Below are 18,505 nucleotides of genomic sequence, written 5' to 3'. Positions count from 1 at the left end.
CCTTTCCTCCCACACCTGCTGTCCTCTGCTCTCTTCCAAAAGACCTTCTCCTTCTATAAATCCCACACACCCGCAAAGCTCCAGTACAACAAAAGTGACAGGCACCTTTTGGTAAAATACCAAGTGTCTTAGGGTTTTACTGCTGTGAACAGACACCATGACCAAGGCAGCTCTTATAAAGAAAATATTTTATAGGGGCTGGCTTACAGGTTCAGAGGTTCAGTCCATTATCATCAAGGCAGGAACATGGTGGCATCCAGGCAGGCATGGTACAGGAGGAGCTGAGAGTTCTTTATCTTCATTTGAAGGCTGCTAGCAGAATACTGGCCTTCAGGCAGCAAGGATGAGGGTCTTAAAGCCCACACCCATAGTGATACACCTTCTCCAACAGGACCTCGCCTTCTAATAGTGCTACTCCCTAAGCGGAGCATATGCAAACCATAATACTAAGCAAGTATAAATTCTCTTTAATGAAGTGAAGACTGGTGCTGCTCTCTCCCTACTCATGAGAGAACTGAGGCACAGCAAGGTTAAACACCTGGCCCAAGCTGCATCCCATCCCTACCTCCCTCATTCCACGACTTTACACGAAACTCTCTTCAACTCACATTTCCCACCCTCTTAATTTCTGCAGTGTGATGTACTTTGAAATGTTTTTGTTTGCTGTTTGTTTGTTTCCTAAGTTAAATTTACTAAGGTGCATACTTTTTCTTTCTTAAGGGGTCTAGGCAAATCTTAGGGTCTAGAAAAAGAGAAATGGACATAGACTGAAAAAGACTTTTATAACTGTCTTACTGAGGCTTCCCATTGCTATGAAGAGGCACCATAACTAAGGCAACTCTTAGAACGCACATTTAATTGGGGCTGGCTTACAGTTTTTGAGGTACAGTTCATTATCATCATGGCAGGAAACATGGCAGCAGTCAGGCATTCATAGTTCTGGAGAAGCCAAGAGTTCTACACCTTGATCTGAAGGCTGCTAGAAGAGTCTCTTCTGCCGGCAGCTCGGAGTGGGATATCATCCGCACTTGGCAGAGCTTATACCGGGATGCACTTACTCCAATAAGACCACACTTATTCCAACAAGGCCACACCTCCTAATAGTGCCACATCCCATGGGCCAAGCATTCAAACAATTGAAATAACCTTGCTGTAAGGTCAGGTGATCTGAGGGGCAGGACCGTGACTCTGTCTTCACCCTGCCCACAGAAATGATTGGATAACTCATCAGTTGATTCATCCAATTGATTGAGAGGGACTTTGTTCTCCATTCTGGCGTTGTCCCTGGGGGCTCCCAAAGCTACGGTTAGATACCACTGGTGGCCCAGTTCCTGGTATGTATGTGGTTGTTACCAGATTCTCTCTCATAAACCTATCTGAGAGGGCATGGGTCCTTTTGTGCTACCTATGAACAACTGGGGACCTAAGGCCTGGAGTCTAGCCATTCAAGTGGAAGGGAACTCTTTAAAGGAGCCATTAATAACCTCTAAGAAGAGCTGGTCCCCTCTTGTCCTTCACTGTTTATCTAGGCACCTTTCCGCATTTAAATACTTCGAGTTTAGTCCTGTAGTCCTGATTGTATTGCCTATCTAGTCTCCAGATCACTAAAACAACAACAAAGAAATAATGTTTCCCCTTCCGTTTCTTTCTCACAACTAATAGAATAGTACAAAATTCAGGTCATGGACTGCAGCAGGAATAGTGCTGAAACAGATATATATTTCAAATAGCAGGGCTGCTGCTGTGCTATCCTTGAAGTTACTGAAAAAAGACAATTCTCCTTGCAGGGTAGTGGGAAATATTCCATAGTATGGGTGGCTAGAAAAGGATGGCCCCCTGTAGGCTGCTTCTGAAGAGGTTTGGGGACCAGCATGAACACAAATATCAGGGACCCCAGTTCATTCAAAACAAACTCAAAACACACAACCAGCTTGCTGTTTTGGATCTGGACCTTTGACTTCTATTACCTTGGAGCAGGACCAATGAGTGGCTTGATTCTCCTGTTTACAAGGGAATTCCCCTGGTTCTGGTAGTAATGCCATGGGGAACAATGGGGAATCATGGGGAACCATGGGAAACCATGGGAAACCATGAGGAACCATACCTCTTCCATGTTTAAGCCACACTTTTTGGGTGTTTTTTGGCTATTTTAGCTCATTTTCTGCTGCTATAAACCAATAATGTAGATTAAGTCATTTATGAAGAATAATGACTTACTTTGGCTGATGGTTCTGGAGACTAGATTGTGCTGGCACATCTAGTCAGGGCCTTGTACTGAGTTATAACATGGATGGGAAACGGAAAGGCAAGCAGGCACACGTTGAGGAAACAGATACAACAGCTGTCAGGGTTAGAATGTAAATGTCCCCCCACTGGCTCATGAACTTGAACAGTTGATGATCCTCAGTAGGTGGGGCTGTTTTGGGAGGTTTGGGCCTTTGGGATATATGGCTTAGTTAGGCTAGCAGAAGTGGTTCACTGAAGAGTAGGCCTTGAAGGTTGGGTCCCCTTCTGGTTTGGAAAGTAAACTGTTCTTTCTGGTCTGAACATCCTGTGTTGGGCACTGCGAAGTGCCCCTACCGTCACGGAGCCACGGATACCCTCTACTGTGTCTCTTCTCTTATGAGGCATTGGAATTCCCTGAAAGCAGGAGGCAAAATAAACCTCTCCTGCTATAGGTTGCTTCTGTCAAGTGTTTTGATCTCAGTGATGAGTCCAAAGCTTTCTGCGTGGCCGCTTTCAAAACTCATTTCTAGGGTAACCTACCAAGTCCCTTAGAGCAAGCACTCACTCCTGCACGGGTTAATTCAGTTTCTGTGAGTAGCATTATTCCCTCTTAAAAGCTTGATCTCCTTTTAATGCTCACCTTGCCCCCACTTCCCAGTACTCAATATGAGCTTCAGAGGGCATAAACAATAGAAACTCAGCCCGCAAACACTCATCTTTTTCACAATACAAAACACAGCGATTTCAGCTCAATGATTCACCGATTCTCAGCTTGGTAGTCTGGAGGCCAGCTGTGAGAGTGTAAAATCAATTTAAAAAAAAAAAAAGCACTTCTCTTTTAAAGTTCAATGGCAGGGACCTGAAGAGATTGCTCAGTGGTTAAGAGAGCTTGTTACACTCGAAGAAGCCAGAATTTGGTTGTCAGCACTCGTGTCAAACAGCTCACAACAGGAAATCTATAGGACACCGGATCATGGCTTCTGTTAGCACTTGTACATGCATGTACATGTAAACACATAGACATTTAAAAAATAAAGTCCAATGGCCAAACAGGTGTAGAGTAAGTATTCCTAATGCAGGGGAGGGACAGGCGAGTAGAAAGAGGGAACAGCTTCCCCAGACGAGTCCCAAACCCAAGACAGCAGATATTACATCTTAAACCTGGAAGACAACCTTTCATTTCAAAGGCACCCTTTTTTAGATACTTAGTGGGTTGGACCCCTAAATGTGAGTTAGCGGGACTCTATGGTTTGGTTTTTCTGGGCTTTGTCCTCTGAGGTTGTAATCTGATGACTGCAGCTCTTCCATGCAGGGTTTACATTCTGGATGGCTCTAGAGTCCCAAGGTCTCAACAGTAGCCCAGTCACTAAAGCTCTGCCACAGACTGGCCTGGGGACCCTACAGCGGCTCAAATGCCACATTTCTTCTCAGTGTGGTCCTCCTAGGGGTTCGCTTCTGTAGCGGTGTGTCTATGCGTGTATCTTTTGAGATCTAGGTGGACAAAAGCCACGCCTCCATAAATCTTGTATTACTGCCTACAGAAGCCCCACCATACATACATGCCACTTAAGCATACAATTTGCACCTCAATATTTGAGTCACATGACACACCTGGGGCTGGAACTGCTTAAGCCATGTTTGAATTAACCAAGGGATGTTATGCCAGGTTTAAGGAGTAGGGACCTGAGGTCGTCAGTGGCTTCATCCTGCACTTAGAGTGCCAGAGACAACCTCAGAGATCTCTGAAATGACCTCAGAGCTGCCCCCACATATTCCCATTTTTAGGCCCCCATTCATGATCCCCCCCCCCCCACACACACACACACCATGTTTCTGATGAACCACACCAGGCTCCCTTCCTTCTGCACTAATCTCACAGTTAGAAAGGAATCTCTTGGCTTCACACTTGCACACATTTTCTCTTTGTGTGGCAGGGTTGAGTTTTCCAGGTTTCTCTACTCTGTTTTTCTTTTCATTATACCTCTGCCTCTGGCTTTGTGCTAGGTTCATCCAAACACGGTGGCTTAAGTAGCCCCTTTGTGCTCACAGATCACTGCATGTGACCACCAGCAGCTTGGAACAGCAGGAATGTTTGCCGCTGAGACAGTTTTTCTGCCAGATTTCCTAGTTCATTGCTCCTTCTTTGGATCTTGCACGAACTCCTCTGACCCAGAGAGAATCCGAGTAAATTCTTTGCTGGTTTATAACAAGATGAGCCTTTGTTCTAAGTGTTCCTCCATCTCTATTTGAGATCTCATCCCTGTAGTTTTACTAGACACATTTCTACCAGCATATGTATTAGGTGCCTTGAGCTCTATAACAAGCCACCTGGCAAAAGCATTTATTTGGCCTCCAGACTTAAGGGTAGATCTAGCTCATTATGACAGAGAGGCCCTAACAGCAGGAGTGTTAGGCAGCTGTCCACATTGTATACCAGGGAGGATGCAGAGAGAAATGAATGCTTAGCTTGTTTTCTCTACTTAATTTATTTATTCTAGGACTCCAGCCAATGAGGGTTGTACCACCCACATTCAGGTGGGTTTGGTATCTTTGAAAATGAGACATATTTTATTGCTTGCCGACGGGGCCACCTCTGATGTGGTCAAGACAGGGAACCGTTTCCTCGTAGAGATTTTGCAGCTGCGTCCACATTTCTCTACTCTCCACTTTTGACATCTGTCACTCAGTTTCCCATCCCTGTAATTGTGTCATTTCAAGACTGTGAATGGGGACATACAATATATATGCCTTTTAAATATGGTTTTGAAAACTGTTATAATTCTCCAGTTGTGCCTGGCAACAGTCTCTGAGAATCGTTCCAATGTGTTCAACCTTTCACCTGCTCGGCTATTCCAGACATTTTTGATATTCCATAGGAATCTGCAACTCACAGTCATGTGCAGGTTTTTGTGTGAACATGGTTTTCATTTCTCTGGGGTTTATTTTCCCAAAGGACAATTGCTAGGTCATTTAGCCTATATATGTTATATATTCTCAGAGACTGACTCACTGCCTTGCAAAGTAGCTGGTCGTCTCTATCTTCAGTAGCAATGCTTATATGGTTCACTTTCTCGTGGGTATTTGTCCTTGATATTTATGTTAACAATTCTGTTATGTATACATTGACATCTCATTGTAGCTTCACTTAGCATTTGTGTATTGGCTAATGACATTGAGCATATTCTCAGGTCCTTATTTGCCATCTGTGTAGCTTCCCCAGCAAAATGAGCTTGAGTCTCTTCTCCATTTTCTAACTGGATAAATTATTTCGCTTGTTAGCCATTAACTTTGAAGACATCCTTATATCTCCTAGGAACCAGCAAGACATGATTATCCAGGAGTCAGCTCACAAATATTCTCTCCCTGTGTGCACTTTATCATCTCATCATCTTCCTGCGGTCCTCCCCAGAGTGGGTGTTTTTATAACGTTCAGTTTATTAATCTTCAATTTATGAGTCATGCTTATAGTATTTAAGTCTGTCCTCACAGGTTTTTGTTTTGTTTTGTTGCTTCTGCCTTACCCTAGGCCAGAAACGTTTCCTTATAGGGTCAGATGCAATGATTGGAGGTACAATCTCAATGCTTGGGAGACAGAGGCAAGGGGGTCATGAGTTCAAGGTCAGCCTTGTTTCCATATGAGCTCAAGATCAGTAGAACACATCTCCTCCCCTCCCCTCCCCTCCCCTCCCCTCCCTTCCCCTCCCCTCCCCTCCCCTCCCCTCCCCTCTTCTCTCCTCCCCTGCTTCTCCCCTCCCTTCTCCTCCCCTGCTCCTCCCCTCTCTTCTTCTCCTTTTCTCCTCACTATGGAGCATCTGCCTTAGCTTGGTGAATGCATTCATTCCTTTACAGTGACCAGTCATCCCCTCAGCATCCAAGCTGACGTTGGAGCCTGTCAGAACATGCCCAACAAGCCTTCTGAAACACGTTTGCAGAGTGGAAAACGGAGACAGACTGGGGAACTTCCCTTTATGCAAATAACTTGTCCTGGTTTAAAGAAAGTCTCCATTGGCTTTCAGCTATGACAGAACTGCCGGGTCACTGCACTGACTCTAGGGGGCGCGTGGGTGCTCAACCTTTGTGACCATATACTCAGGAATGCTGACATTTTCTAGAGTTCACCCAAAGACATTGTCCGGCATGACTAAAGAACACATGCACTATAGTTGCTATAGGCAAATGCTGCCATTTGCCCCATGCTCAAGTTCTCTGTGGAGGGGTAGCAGGAAGATACGAATCAGCCTGCTCCCACTTAACATTGGGCCACAATGCCAGGCCAGCCTCTCCTGCTGTGATCTGACTTCCAGCTGCAAGCACAGCTCTGGCCCTCCCTAACTCTGCTAGGCTGAGCTAGCTGGGACTGAGGAAGAAAAAGCTACCTGAGAGGGGCATGCCCTCTTCCAGGACCAGGTCTTTTCCTCCCTTCTGCAGCCTCGGGCTCTGGGCTGGCTGGGTTTCCGCACCTTGGCAGAAGAAGAAGGAGGGAGGACTGGCTCACCTCATCATTCCCACCCTCCCAGACCTGAAGAGCAGGAAGCAGAGGCTCTTGGAGCCACCCAGCTTGCTGCCAGAATAAGGTGAGGTGCAGAAGCACAGGGGAGTATATAGTGCCACACAGAGCCAGGAGGCTTCTGAACCCCATGGCAGTCGGTCCCTTGGAGCAGCAGCTGGGCAGCCTCACCGTCTTCAAGAGTGATGATTTTGAGGAAGAATGGCACCTAGTAGCCAGTGGTGGCTTCAGCAAGGTGTTCCAGGCGAGGCACAAGCGCTGGAGGACTCAGTATGCCATCAAGTGCTCCCCGTGCCTCCGGAAGGAAACCACCAGGTAGCTGATGGCCCACTTCCACAGAGCAGAGACTGAGGTAGAACAAGTTTTTGGCCTAGGGAGCTCAGAGGAAAGGGATAAACTGGGGTTGGGGTTTACTGTCCAGGTGCTTTTAAATGAGCCCTGTGATCTGAATTTCCTCAGAAGAGGTTCTTTCTCTGAACCTGAAATAAATAGGCAAACAATGCGTGCTTGTTGGCATCCTAAGAAGTCAACCGTGAGTAGGAATTGACTTGCAAAATTTCCTTTGTTGGCCTGGCCTCTCAACCTTACTTTGCCTCCTTCTGGATATATAATGAAGCTTGGACACTGCTCTTTACTCCATCTTTTCAGGGTAGCATTGAGCTTTCCAAGAAATGTGACACTTGGCTCAGTGACCTGTAATGTGTCACCTTCTCTTTTTCCATGCCACCAACTGTAGGCTAAAGGGGCTGCGAGGCTAGACGTTGCCCCAGTAGAAACCAACAGGAAGCTGATGCCACACTGCTGGCCTTCCACAGGGGATTAACTGTGGCAGAGCCCAGGTCACTTGCCAGTTAACGTAAGTCCTGCTGGGAAGTCAAGTCCATCACCCATGCTATCTGTCTGCTTTAGATCCTGGCTGTCAGAGTTTATGCTACAGCCTCTTCTTTGTTAGCACCTCTGGCCTTATTGTGTGTTGTGTGTTCCTGCTATGTGCTTCCTCTTACAGCCAGGAATGAGACATTCCGAGATGTTAGGCCTGAGTATGAAAACATGTGTGCCATAGCACCTCTTGGGGCATCAACTGGACACACAATGGTGCTTACTTAGATGTTATTTATTGTGTTTACTGTGATTTGATCACACACACACACACACACACACACACACACACACACACACACAAGAGAAGCTTTTGCATTAGTTCTTTTCTCTGCCTAGAGGACTCTTAGCTCTGGAATGTTAGGTTTATCCAAACCATGTATAGTCTTTGAAATAAAGAATGCAAGGAAAGCTGGTGAGCTGACTCAGCAAATAAAGGCATTGGCTGCCAAGCTAGATGACCTGAGTTTGACCCCCAGGACCCACATGGTAGAAGGAGAGAATGGGCTCCTGCAAGTTATCCTGTGACTTACACACACACACACACACACACACACACACACACACATGAATGGTGACACATGTGCATTCACACACACATGCACACAAGGAAATATGTTTTTAACAAATAGCATGAGAAAGTGGATGGTGTTGACCTGCCTGTCTGTGATTGTGATTAAAAACTACAGCCAGCTTTCCTTCCCTAGCTCTTAAGACTCATTGAGTATTGAGGAATTCGTTGAGTGTAGCTAGTGGATGTTATTGTGGATGGCTGTCTTTGGAGCTTTGTGATTATTGCTTTATTAGCTCCCCCATCCATCCATCCATCCATCCATCCATCCATCCATCCATCCATCCATCCATCCATCCACTTGATGAAGAATAATTGCTCTTTACTAAGTGCAAAGCACAATAATGGCCCCTGGGAGGAAATAATGAGTGAAGCAGACATGTTACCACTCTATGGATCTTGCAGCTCAGAGGAAAGATGTTAAGCACAATCTGAATGCACTCCTGTGACACAGGCAGGAAACAAATCGTGTGTAGTCCTCTGAGCTCTTCCTGACAAAGGTTTGCCTGAGATCAGAAAACCTCCCCCTGAGAAAGTTACCCTGGAGCTAAAATGTGAAGAAAGAGTGTGACTTAAGTAGGTGAGGAGAAAGTTTGCACGAATGGGACATATAAAGGCCCTGTGAAGGAGGGGCATGGTGTGTGAAGAGATAAGAAAAAGGCCTTGCAGCTAGAACTGACAATGTGAAGGAGCAGGGGAAAGCCACTGAAGGGTTTGCAACCGGGCTGCTCAACAAGTGTGGACAGGAATCAACCAGATGTGCAGTTTAGGGAATGGACTAGATGGGAGAATGGATGCTGTCCTTGTTAAGAGACTTAAATCTTCAGGCCAGCGATGATGGAGACCCAGAATGTAGTGCTGGTAGTAGAGATAGAGGGAAAGGAATGGTGTTGAGGAGTGACATGGCCTTGTGCTAGTTGACTGTGGGAGGCAAACCAAAGAAGGCTGCTGAGGTCTACACACTTCCTGGAATGCCAGAGGAAGACAGGACCCACCAGGATGTCACTCGATGACAATGGGAACTTCAGTCCGACTAGTGTTTGGCACATAGTTATTATCAAATGGATATTTGTTGAATGATGGCCTTGGTAGAAAAAAAAGACCAGGTTTGTGGAAGTTCACATACGCTAAGCAAAAGAGAGCCTTCAATCAAAAAGAGTTTACAAGGGTAAGCATATGCTACAATTAATATTCACATGCTGTGTGTTTTAGGTTCTAAACCCAAACTGAATGTTTGAGGCCCTGCCCTCACGGGGCTTAGATTCTAATGAAGGAAACAACGAGCAATTGAGCAAGTACAGTTTCTATTTATAGCCGTAAGGGCTACTAGACATTTTCTCAGCTGGTTAAGAATAAGGAGAATTGAGTAGTGGGATCTCCTAAGAATACATTTGATCTAGAAATATTAATCTGTGGGCCATCTGCATGTGTGGGCGTCGGAAGGAATAGAGTTGAGGTTGTGTTGCCAATTATACAGGCTTGTTTCTGAAATACTCACTAATTAAGACAACCCAAGTTGTCTTTGGAGCAGATGAATGAGCAGGCTATGTGGTTCTGTGAGAGAAGGTGTCTTGGCAGAGGAGACAACACATGCAGAGTTCTTGGAGTGGCAACACACTCTGCACATGGGCAGAGAGAGAGAGAGGGATGGGTTAGGAAGTGATGAGATCAGAGAGTGTTGACGGGGTGAGGGTGAGGAGATTACAAGGACCTTTGTCAGGATTTAAGAGACCCTTGTTTTCAATGCTGAGGGAGAAGAAGGCCACCAGATGCACAGACCCACCCACCTGGATCAGAGCAGGCACCAGACCCACCTGGATCTAGAGTTTCACGTGATTGTGAGCCACTTCACGTGGATGCTAGAATCAGAACTTGGATACCCTGTAAGAAAGTATGCATGCTTAATTGAGAAACCATCTCTCTATTCCCTACTATGTACATTTAATATTTAAAAGTATTTGGGGCAACAGCAGAAAGGCCATTTAGGAGGCTTGGGTTCAGAGGTAAAGGGTAAATGGCAGAGGTGGACAGAAGTAGCCAGATACTTGCTGAATGTCAGTGATGGAGTTGGTGGTGAGAATGAGATAAAGATGAATCCAGGACCGGTATGGGGCCTGGAGGATGGGAAGCATACTGGCTGAGATGCATAAGGCTAAAGGAGAAGACAGTCTTATGGGGAGACTGAGAGACAAGCTTCTGACATGTGCAGATTCAAAGCACCAAATGTCTGATTGGAGATGGTGATGGTGAGCAGAGAAAGTAGGATACAGGGTAGGATGAGTAGAGCATCTGAGATGAGCACAAGATCCAAGCATTCTAAATTAGGCAAGGAGACAGAGAAGGAGAGCACAGAGACTGCAGGAGAGATGCAGGAGAAAGTGGACATGACCATAATAAGAGAAAAGTTGTTGGAACTGTCTGCTGGGGCAATGGAAGCCGAGGCCAGAGAGACAGAAACCTACCAAAGAAGTTGATGTGGCTGGGAGCTGTGTGGAGCAGTTACTATTATTCCCATTCTGCAGGTTCAAACTGAGGCTCAGAGAATCCTCAAGTGGAAGAACTAAACCGTGAGGGCAGCACAGCGTTACCTAAAGTCCCAGTAATTTGTCTGCCTCAGGGCCGACATTATTTTATTTTCTATACACCCAAGAAAGAGAGAGTGGACAGTGAAAACACCCCAGAGCTGTCTGGTATAGCAGAGAAGGGATAGAGGAGGCTAGCCCTGCAGTCGCCAGCTTCTCAGATGTCTGGAGAGTGGTAGCTGTTCCTAGAGGCCAGACCCCATGACGAGTTTCCCAGGGTGACCCTGAGAGCACGTGTCAGGATCACCCCACTGCAGCATTAACACAGCTTTTTAAAATGTCATTCCTCCTTAATCCCTATCCCCTCAATCCCCAGTCTCTTGCAATTTGCATATTTACAGTTCTGTGGGCACACACAGTGCAATGAGCAAGAGGACCTGCCGTGTGTCTTTTACGGGCTTCCCCTTCGGTCCTGATTTCAGTTCATTCTCACAAAGATGTATTGTGCAGTGCATGGCAATGTGTGTGTGTGTGGGGGGGAGGCAAAGAGTACTAATTATAGTTCATCCATAACACAGACTACTCTACTTTCCATTAAAGACCGTGCTTCAGGAGAAAAACAGTGCAGGCAAGTGATAGAACATAGAAAAAGAGAGACTCCTGGAAAAACGTCATAAAAGAACACACTAAAATGTTTGCCAAGGCCAACTCTGCAAGGTTTCTCTCTCTCTCTCTCTCTCTTTTTTATAGCTGTCTGCATCTCCTAGGTTTTCTACAAGGTGCATATATTATTTTCATAATCAAAATGGTAACAGATGCTATTTTAAAATAGAATCAGGAAGCATAATTCTGGTCTTCCAAGGGTTTGAAAGCAGCTGCTAGGGAAGATGAACATGTAAGCAAGTGGGCAGGATAAATGGTAGGTTGTGTTCGTTTTGTGAATGGCTCTGCAGAATAGATAGACACCCAAGCCTGCAAACATCTCACCCTTTCATGGATAACTGCTTGAACCCCAGGCCTGGCTGCCTGCTGACACTCTTACACGCCTCTCACATTTCTTCCACTATCTTGGGAGCTCCTGAGGTTTCTCTGGGCCTAGTTAGCTTGTAGCATGCTGCATTCGTGCATTTTGCCACATGCCCTGGTAATTCCTGTTCCCTCTTCCTCCATCTCATTCCTGGCTCTCCACAGCTCTGAGGTGAGTTGCCTCTTTGAAGAAGCAGTCAAAATGGAGAAGATTAAGTTTCAACACATCGTGTCCATCTATGGGGTCTGTAAGCAGCCCCTGGGCATTGTGATGGAGTTCATGGCCAGTGGTTCCCTGGAGAAGACACTACCTACCCACAGCCTCTGCTGGCCACTCAAACTCCGCATCATCCACGAGACCAGCTTGGCCATGAACTTCCTCCACAGCATTAAGCCACCCCTGCTCCACCTGGACCTTAAGCCAGGCAACATCCTGCTGGACAACAACATGCATGTCAAGGTGAGGGCCCTAACGATGTACGCTAGACCTCTTCCATATAGCAGGATTGTCTATGTTCCAATCATTGAACCAGCCAAGAACTTGAGTCATTTTTCTTTGTTTGAATAAATAGTGAACACAGGGGTTAAGTCTGAAACAGAGATGGATGAGTAGACAACTTTGGGACAGGAGACAGGAGCTGTGATGTCCACAATGCTCTCTGGGCCACACTTCTTTTGTTTGTTTGTTTGTTTGTTTTGTTTGTTGTTGTTGTTATTGTTGTTTTGTTTTTAAAAACAGGATTTCTCTGTGTAGCCATGGATGTCCTGGAACTCACTTTGTAGACCAAGCTGGCCTCAAACTCAGAAATCCGCCTGCTGGGCCACACTTCTAAAACTGATAGAATAACCTCTTCCCCTCATGTTCTTTGTCTGAGGAAGGAATGTGTATAAAGGAGATTTTTAGTAAGTGGTGATGGCCTTTTGCTTCAGCGCTCAAACCTTCAATAATATTTTTTATGCCATCGATACCTTTGTACATTTTCTTCCCCCACCCTCTCTTCATCTAGCAAAGTCCTAATCATGTCTCAGCCCAATTAATCGTCACCTCCTTGGGGAGACCTTTCTTGATCTCCCTATCAGGGCCTCTTATATCCTCTAGTTACACCTTTGGGTCTTCATTTTCTGACCCTAGTTGCAATGTATATGGGCATTCTACAAAACTTGTTTTTCAGCTTATGCAAAGTTGTAGAGGCAGCAGGTAAGAGGTCTCAAGCATGAGTGAGATATGTTTTTAATGCATATGTATATGCTATGTGACTACAGAGCCATCATGAGAGTATGGGATTTACAGAGGTATCTCAATACCTGATCTCATTGTTCCCTAATGGATGACAGTCTGACAGGCTAGAAGCAGAGGATAAACAGATTGGTGTGAGTGTTTCAGGATTCATGGAAATGTGAAGAACAAGGATTGAAGATGTATAGATTCCCAGCCTACAGATGAGAAAACCGAGGTCTGTGAACATGAATGACCAATTCAAGATCATCTAGGTAGTGGTCAGTAGAGTTGAGAGCCAGTGAAGTTGAAAACCACATGTCCTATATTAAAACAGGATATACTGACAGTGGCAGTGAGTGGGAAGTGGGCCACAGATGGCTTCTAGAAGGTGTCTGTTGCAGCCTTGTCCTTGACATCTGTCCTGCTTTCTCCCAGATTTCAGATTTTGGCCTGTCCAAGTGGATGGAGCAGTCAACCCAGAAGCAGTACATTGAGAGATCAGCTCTGAGGGGGACACTCAGCTACATCCCTCCTGAAATGTTCCTGGAGAATAGCAAGGCTCCGGGGCCTGAATATGATGTGTACAGGTGAGTGGGCAGCTGGGTTCTGTGTCATGTGGCAGGTTGCTACCCTGGCTGGATCCCTACTGCTAACAGGCAGGGTAGAATAAGGACTGAGCCTGGTTCCTCCAAGTGTTGATGAACCCCAGGCCTGGGAAAGATGAGGGGGACCTGGAGACACTTTACCTGGGATTGTAGAGACTGTGGGGCCTCATGGCTAAAAATTATGGCTACTAGACCAAGGAGACTGTGGGGTGCCCCTGGCTAGGGATCATGGATACTAGACTAAGTCTCTCTGCTACTATATTCCCCACTGCAGCTTTGCAATTGTCATCTGGGAGATTCTCACTCAGAAGAAACCCTATGCAGGTAACATGATCATGGTCTACACCTATGGGAGGTTGAGGTTGGAGAACACAGGACAATGTGTGAACCGCAGTATGAGCTCTTATGGATTTCCACCTTACTCTGCTCCCTCTGTCCCCAAGTGCTAAAACTTCTGAAATAGTGAGCAAGCATCAGCCTTGACCTCGCTTCAAGACATTAACACTCAAGCCACTACACTTTACAGTGTGGAAGGCCAAAGCCTTTCTCTGGGCCTGTTTGTCTCTTCTTCTGCCTTTGCACAGAGAAAGGATGCAGGAATCATCTTGAGTCTTTGCTAGAACTGGACCGGTGACAAAGCTGCTCAGTTGGAGCCTCAGCTAGGTCCTAGACTCAACTGTCTACTCACTGAACATGTATAGGACACCCACTGCATTCCTATCCTGTTAGGATCCTCCCAGCTTCCACCCACTTGCCAGTCATATGACCACACTACCTGACCCTTCTCTTACAGGGCTCAATATGATGACTATTATCATCCGGGTAGCTGCAGGCATGAGGCCCTCCTTGCAGGATGTCTCTGCTGAGTGGCCAGAGGAGGTACATCAAATGGTGAACCTGATGAAGCGCTGTTGGGACCAAGACCCTAAGAAGAGGCCATGCTTCCTAAGTATCTGCTCACTACTCCCTACCCAGGAACTAGAAGGGGAGAGACAAAGACAACCTTCTCCTGAGACACATGCAGAGACACCCTTGGCATTAGAGCTCAAAATGATATATAAGACATCTTCAGGGTGGGGCTGGGAGACAGGTTCTCTGAGCTACACAGCTGAGGATAGACTTTGTTAGACAGTGTTCTCTGTGTGCCTAAGGGAGGTAGAGTCAGCAAGTAGAAACCATAGCATCTGACCCAGTCCTGCCACTGAGCTCTATAGCTGTCTCCGGGGACTTTCAATACTGTAGAATCTATAAAGTCATAGGTTGAGTGGAATGAGGCTATTTGATCCTCTAGGGTTAACACGCAGAGGGGTGAACATCTTAGAGATCCTTGCCTTCTTTTTCTGTGAAAAAAGGCTTACCTTCAGAGGGTCACCAAGTTGTCAAGTGTACCCCAGCTATGTCAAGAGTGGGCTCAGTTTCCAGTGTCATTGTGGGCAAATGGAAACGCACATAAACCTAGGAATGTGTTTAAGGGAATATGAGAAACATCAGAATATCTGAAATGTAGTAAGTACCATTGAGCTTGTCTGTTTCCTATTTCCCCTACCCTTACTTCTTGTGGAGCAGATGTGACCATCGAGACAGACATGCTACTGTCCCTGTTCCAGAGCCCCGTGACAGACCCTGGGTGTGAAGCCCTGACCCGGAAGGTGTCTTGCAAGCCATCGCTGAGCCAGCCCCACAAGGTGGATTTGACAGGCTAGGCGCGTCACTGTGGGGATACTGGAAGCCACTGTGTGACATCTATGGTCTCTCGATAGCCTGAGAGTGAATATACAAAGGCCACTTGATTGCTCAGGGTGGTGTGGGAACCATAAGCGAAGCTAGCCCATACTTTCTAATCCAGGGAGACTAGCTGGAAGTCTCCAGTATCCATAGGGGAAGAAACCTTCCCTTATTTACCCAACTGTTCTCTAAAGGCCATGGGTGCTATGGCTCAGAGTCCCTGGGAAGGACCTTATCCTAAGCTGTCACAGTTGGATGTCAACATCATTCTTCAAGTCTCCTGTTTCTACTCTGATATGGGAACTGGCAGGGACTATCAGGGGTTCCAGAGATCTACCTTGAAGTCTCTAAATGAAGGCAAAGCCTCAGAACTCCTCTGCTTAGTGATTTCTTCTGTACATGTACTGGTGGGGCAGAGGTATAGGAAGATCTCCCAGGAAGGGCAGGATGTCAATTTGGAAGGAGGAAGGGCAGGGAGGACCAGAGCTGATCTCTGATGATCCACCCTGCACATTACTTTGCAGGTCAGCAAGGAGGTCAACCAGGAGATTGCAGACAGTGGTGAGTCTGTAGTGCTGAGAAGGGACCGAAGACTCCACATGGATGAAAGGATGTAATCCATTCTCCTAACTCATTTTCCTTGTCCCCCCTCTCTCTCAGGCTTTACACATAAGGGGTGGCTCAGAAAAACCCAGACTCTTGGAGTTCTGGGTCAGTTTCCCCTTCATGGTTGTTCTCTTAAGAGAGTAGTCTCCCTGTGTCTGCCCTGAGAGATAGAACACTGGCTCTGAGTACTGTCTTTTTGTTACACTTATTTGAAAGAAGAGAAAAGAGAAGAGAAGAGAAGAGAAGAGAAGAGAAGAGAAGAGAAGAGAAGAGAAGAGAAGAGAAGAGAAGAGAAGAGAAGAGAAGAGAAGAGAAGAGAAGAGGAGGGGAGGGGAGGGGAGGGGAGGGGAGGGGAGGGGAGGGGAGGGGAGGGGAGGGGAGGGGAGGGGAGGGGGAGGGGGAGGGGGAGGGGGAGGGGGAGGGGGAGGGGGAGGAGGAGGAGGAGGAGGAGGAGGAGGAGAAGAGGAAGAGGAGGAGGAGGAAGAGGAAGAGGAAGAGGAAGAGGAAGAGAGGAAGAAAGAGAAAGAGAAAGAGAAAGAAAGAGAAAGAAAGAAAAAGAGAAAAGATGAGGAAAAAATGTGTCCAGTGCCTACCCTGTAAAAATCAGAATCCGTAGGGATTGGTTCTTAGCAGTGGACACTACTCAGTTCTGAGGCACCTGTAGATGGATCAGGAGGTGGTAAGACCTGAAGATCTGATAGCATACAAACCCAAGTTCTAGAGCAGTTCTGACTTCCACAGCCTGCCTTCCTCCCAGGTTCTTCTCTGAACATTCTTACCCACCTAATCTGTCTTCCCACTGGGAGAGTAAGCCAGCACTGTTCACCTCCCTTTTAAAGAGCCTCACATGGAGGCTCAGAGAAACATAGGCCAGGGGATACTTAATGGGTGGAGTTATGATTTTCAACCAGGCCTCCCAGCCTCAGTTCATCTTGCCCCCTCTGCAATAAAACAAAACAAAACAAAACAAACAAACAAACAAAAAACAAAAACCACAGATTCAAAGCCCTAACAGAATCAGTGATCCTGGATACCATGAAAGCCATTACCCTCAAGCCTAAGCTGTTTCTGGAAAGTTTCACCAAGAGGCAGGGGAATGCATAAGGTGACCTCTGAACAGGTTAGGATATAATAATTTTTTTTTAATCTATCTCTTTCTCTTAGCAGTTTCAAGTGACTCCTTGAAGTGGATCCTACAGCTCTCTGATAGCAAGAGCTTGGTCGCAAGTGATATCTATGAGAATAGGGTGACTCCCCTACACTTTCTAGTGGCCGGAGGCAGCTTGGAACAGGTGAGGCTGCTGCTGTCCCATGAGGTTGATGTAGACTGCCAGACAGCCTCTGGCTATACGCCACTCCTCATTGCCACCCAGGACCAGCAGCCTGACCTCTGTGCCCTGCTCCTGGCACATGGTGCTGATACCAACCTGGCAGATGAAGATGGCTGGGCCCCACTGCATTTTGCAGCCCAGAATGGGGATGACCACACTGCCCGTCTGCTCCTGGACCACGGGGCCCTAGTGAATGCACGGGAGCATGAGGGCTGGACCCCACTCCACCTGGCTGCACAGAACAACTTTGAGAATGTGGCACGGCTTCTGGTCTCCCGTCAGGCTGACCTCAGCCCACACGAGGCTGAAGGCAAGACTCCCCTTCATATTGCAGCCTACTTTGGTCACATTGGCTTGGTCAAGCTTCTGTCAGGACAGGGAGCAGAGCTGGATGCTCAGCAGAGAAACCTGAGGACACCCCTGCACCTGGCAGTGGAGAGGGGGAAAGTGAGAGCCATTCAGCACCTGCTAAAATGTGGGGCACTCCCTGATGCCCTTGACCACAGTGGCTACAGCCCTTTGCACATTGCCGCAGCCAGGGGCAAGGACCTTATCTTTAAGATGCTTCTCAGATATGGAGCCAGCCTTGAGCTACGCACACAACAGGGATGGACACCCCTGCACCTAGCCACTTACAAGGGTCACCTGGAGATCATCCATCTGTTGGCCAAGAGCCATGTAGACCTAGATGCTCTTGGAAGTATGCAATGGACTCCCCTGCACCTGGCTGCCTTCCATGGGGAGGAGGGGGTGATGCTGGCACTGCTACAGTGTGGGGCCAACCCCAATGCTGCTGAGCAGTCAGGCTGGACTCCTCTCCATCTGGCAGTGCATAAAGGAACCTTCCTGGGCATCACCCACCTTCTGGAGTATGGTGCTGACATCCATGCTTGCAACAATGTGGGCTGGACACCTGCCCACCTGGCTGCTCTCAAGGGCAACACAGCCATCCTCAAAGTTCTAGTCAAAGCTGCTGCACAGGTGGATGTCAAGGGTGGAGTTAGCTGCACACCCCAGCAGCTGGCCCTGCACAGCCCAAAGTAGAGCATAGTGACCTTCTTGCAGGACAAGGAACCTTCACTAGCCATTCTGGAAGTTTCTAAGCCTGAACCCCAGACAGAAGATTAGGTAGACCAGGGTTCCTTTGCTTAGAAGGAGAGAAGTTTATGAAAATGAAACTTGTCATCTTAGGGGTCACTTCCCAGCTGCCCCTTTGACCTTGAGAGGAACCAGTGTCCTAAGTGACAGAAGGAAGCCTAGGGGTTCCAATGAGCTGGAGAAGCTACTG

The 18,505-nt window shown here is 47.0% G+C and overlaps 1 protein-coding gene across 2 annotated transcripts; it reads left to right on the top strand.

Annotated features, from left to right (window-relative positions):
• Nucleotides 1-6,833: 6,833 nt before the first annotated feature.
• On the top strand, nt 6,834-18,261 carry Ankk1 (ankyrin repeat and kinase domain containing 1). Of its 2 annotated transcripts, none has more exons than XM_021172150.2 (8): nt 6,834-7,048; nt 11,897-12,191; nt 13,386-13,537; nt 13,830-13,879; nt 14,349-14,504; nt 15,122-15,240; nt 15,805-15,841; nt 17,054-18,261. In XM_021172150.2, the coding sequence occupies exons 1-8, from the start codon at nt 6,864-6,866 to the stop codon at nt 18,259-18,261; spliced, it is 2,202 nt and encodes a 733-aa protein (XP_021027809.1). In that variant the 5' UTR covers nt 6,834-6,863. The 2 variants fall into 2 exon arrangements, with proteins under 2 accessions (XP_021027809.1, XP_021027808.1); XM_021172149.2 differs by having other exon boundaries at nt 17,051-18,261.
• Nucleotides 18,262-18,505: the final 244 nt, after the last annotated feature.

This window comes from Mus caroli, unplaced genomic scaffold (genome assembly GCF_978045245.1).
Source record: "Mus caroli unplaced genomic scaffold, Mus_caroli_1 scaffold_11, whole genome shotgun sequence".
In the NCBI taxonomy this organism is placed as follows: Eukaryota; Metazoa; Chordata; class Mammalia; order Rodentia; family Muridae; genus Mus; species Mus caroli.
The sequence above is the reverse complement of the archived record's forward strand: the minus strand, read 5'-3'. Positions and strand labels throughout refer to the sequence as shown.

What these genes read in the sequence shown, in the direction of transcription:
- Ankk1 (XM_021172149.2), top strand. Translation starts at nt 6,864, where the DNA reads ATGGCAGTCGGTCCCTTGGAGCAGCAGCTGGGCAGCCTCACCGTCTTC. An exon ending in CTCCGGAAGGAAACCACCAG is followed by an intron (nt 7,049 to 11,896) that starts GTAGCTGATGGC and finishes GGCTCTCCACAG; the next exon opens with CTCTGAGGTGAGTTGCCTCT. An exon ending in TCAGAAGAAACCCTATGCAG is followed by an intron (nt 13,880 to 14,348) that starts GTAACATGATCA and finishes CTTCTCTTACAG; the next exon opens with GGCTCAATATGATGACTATT.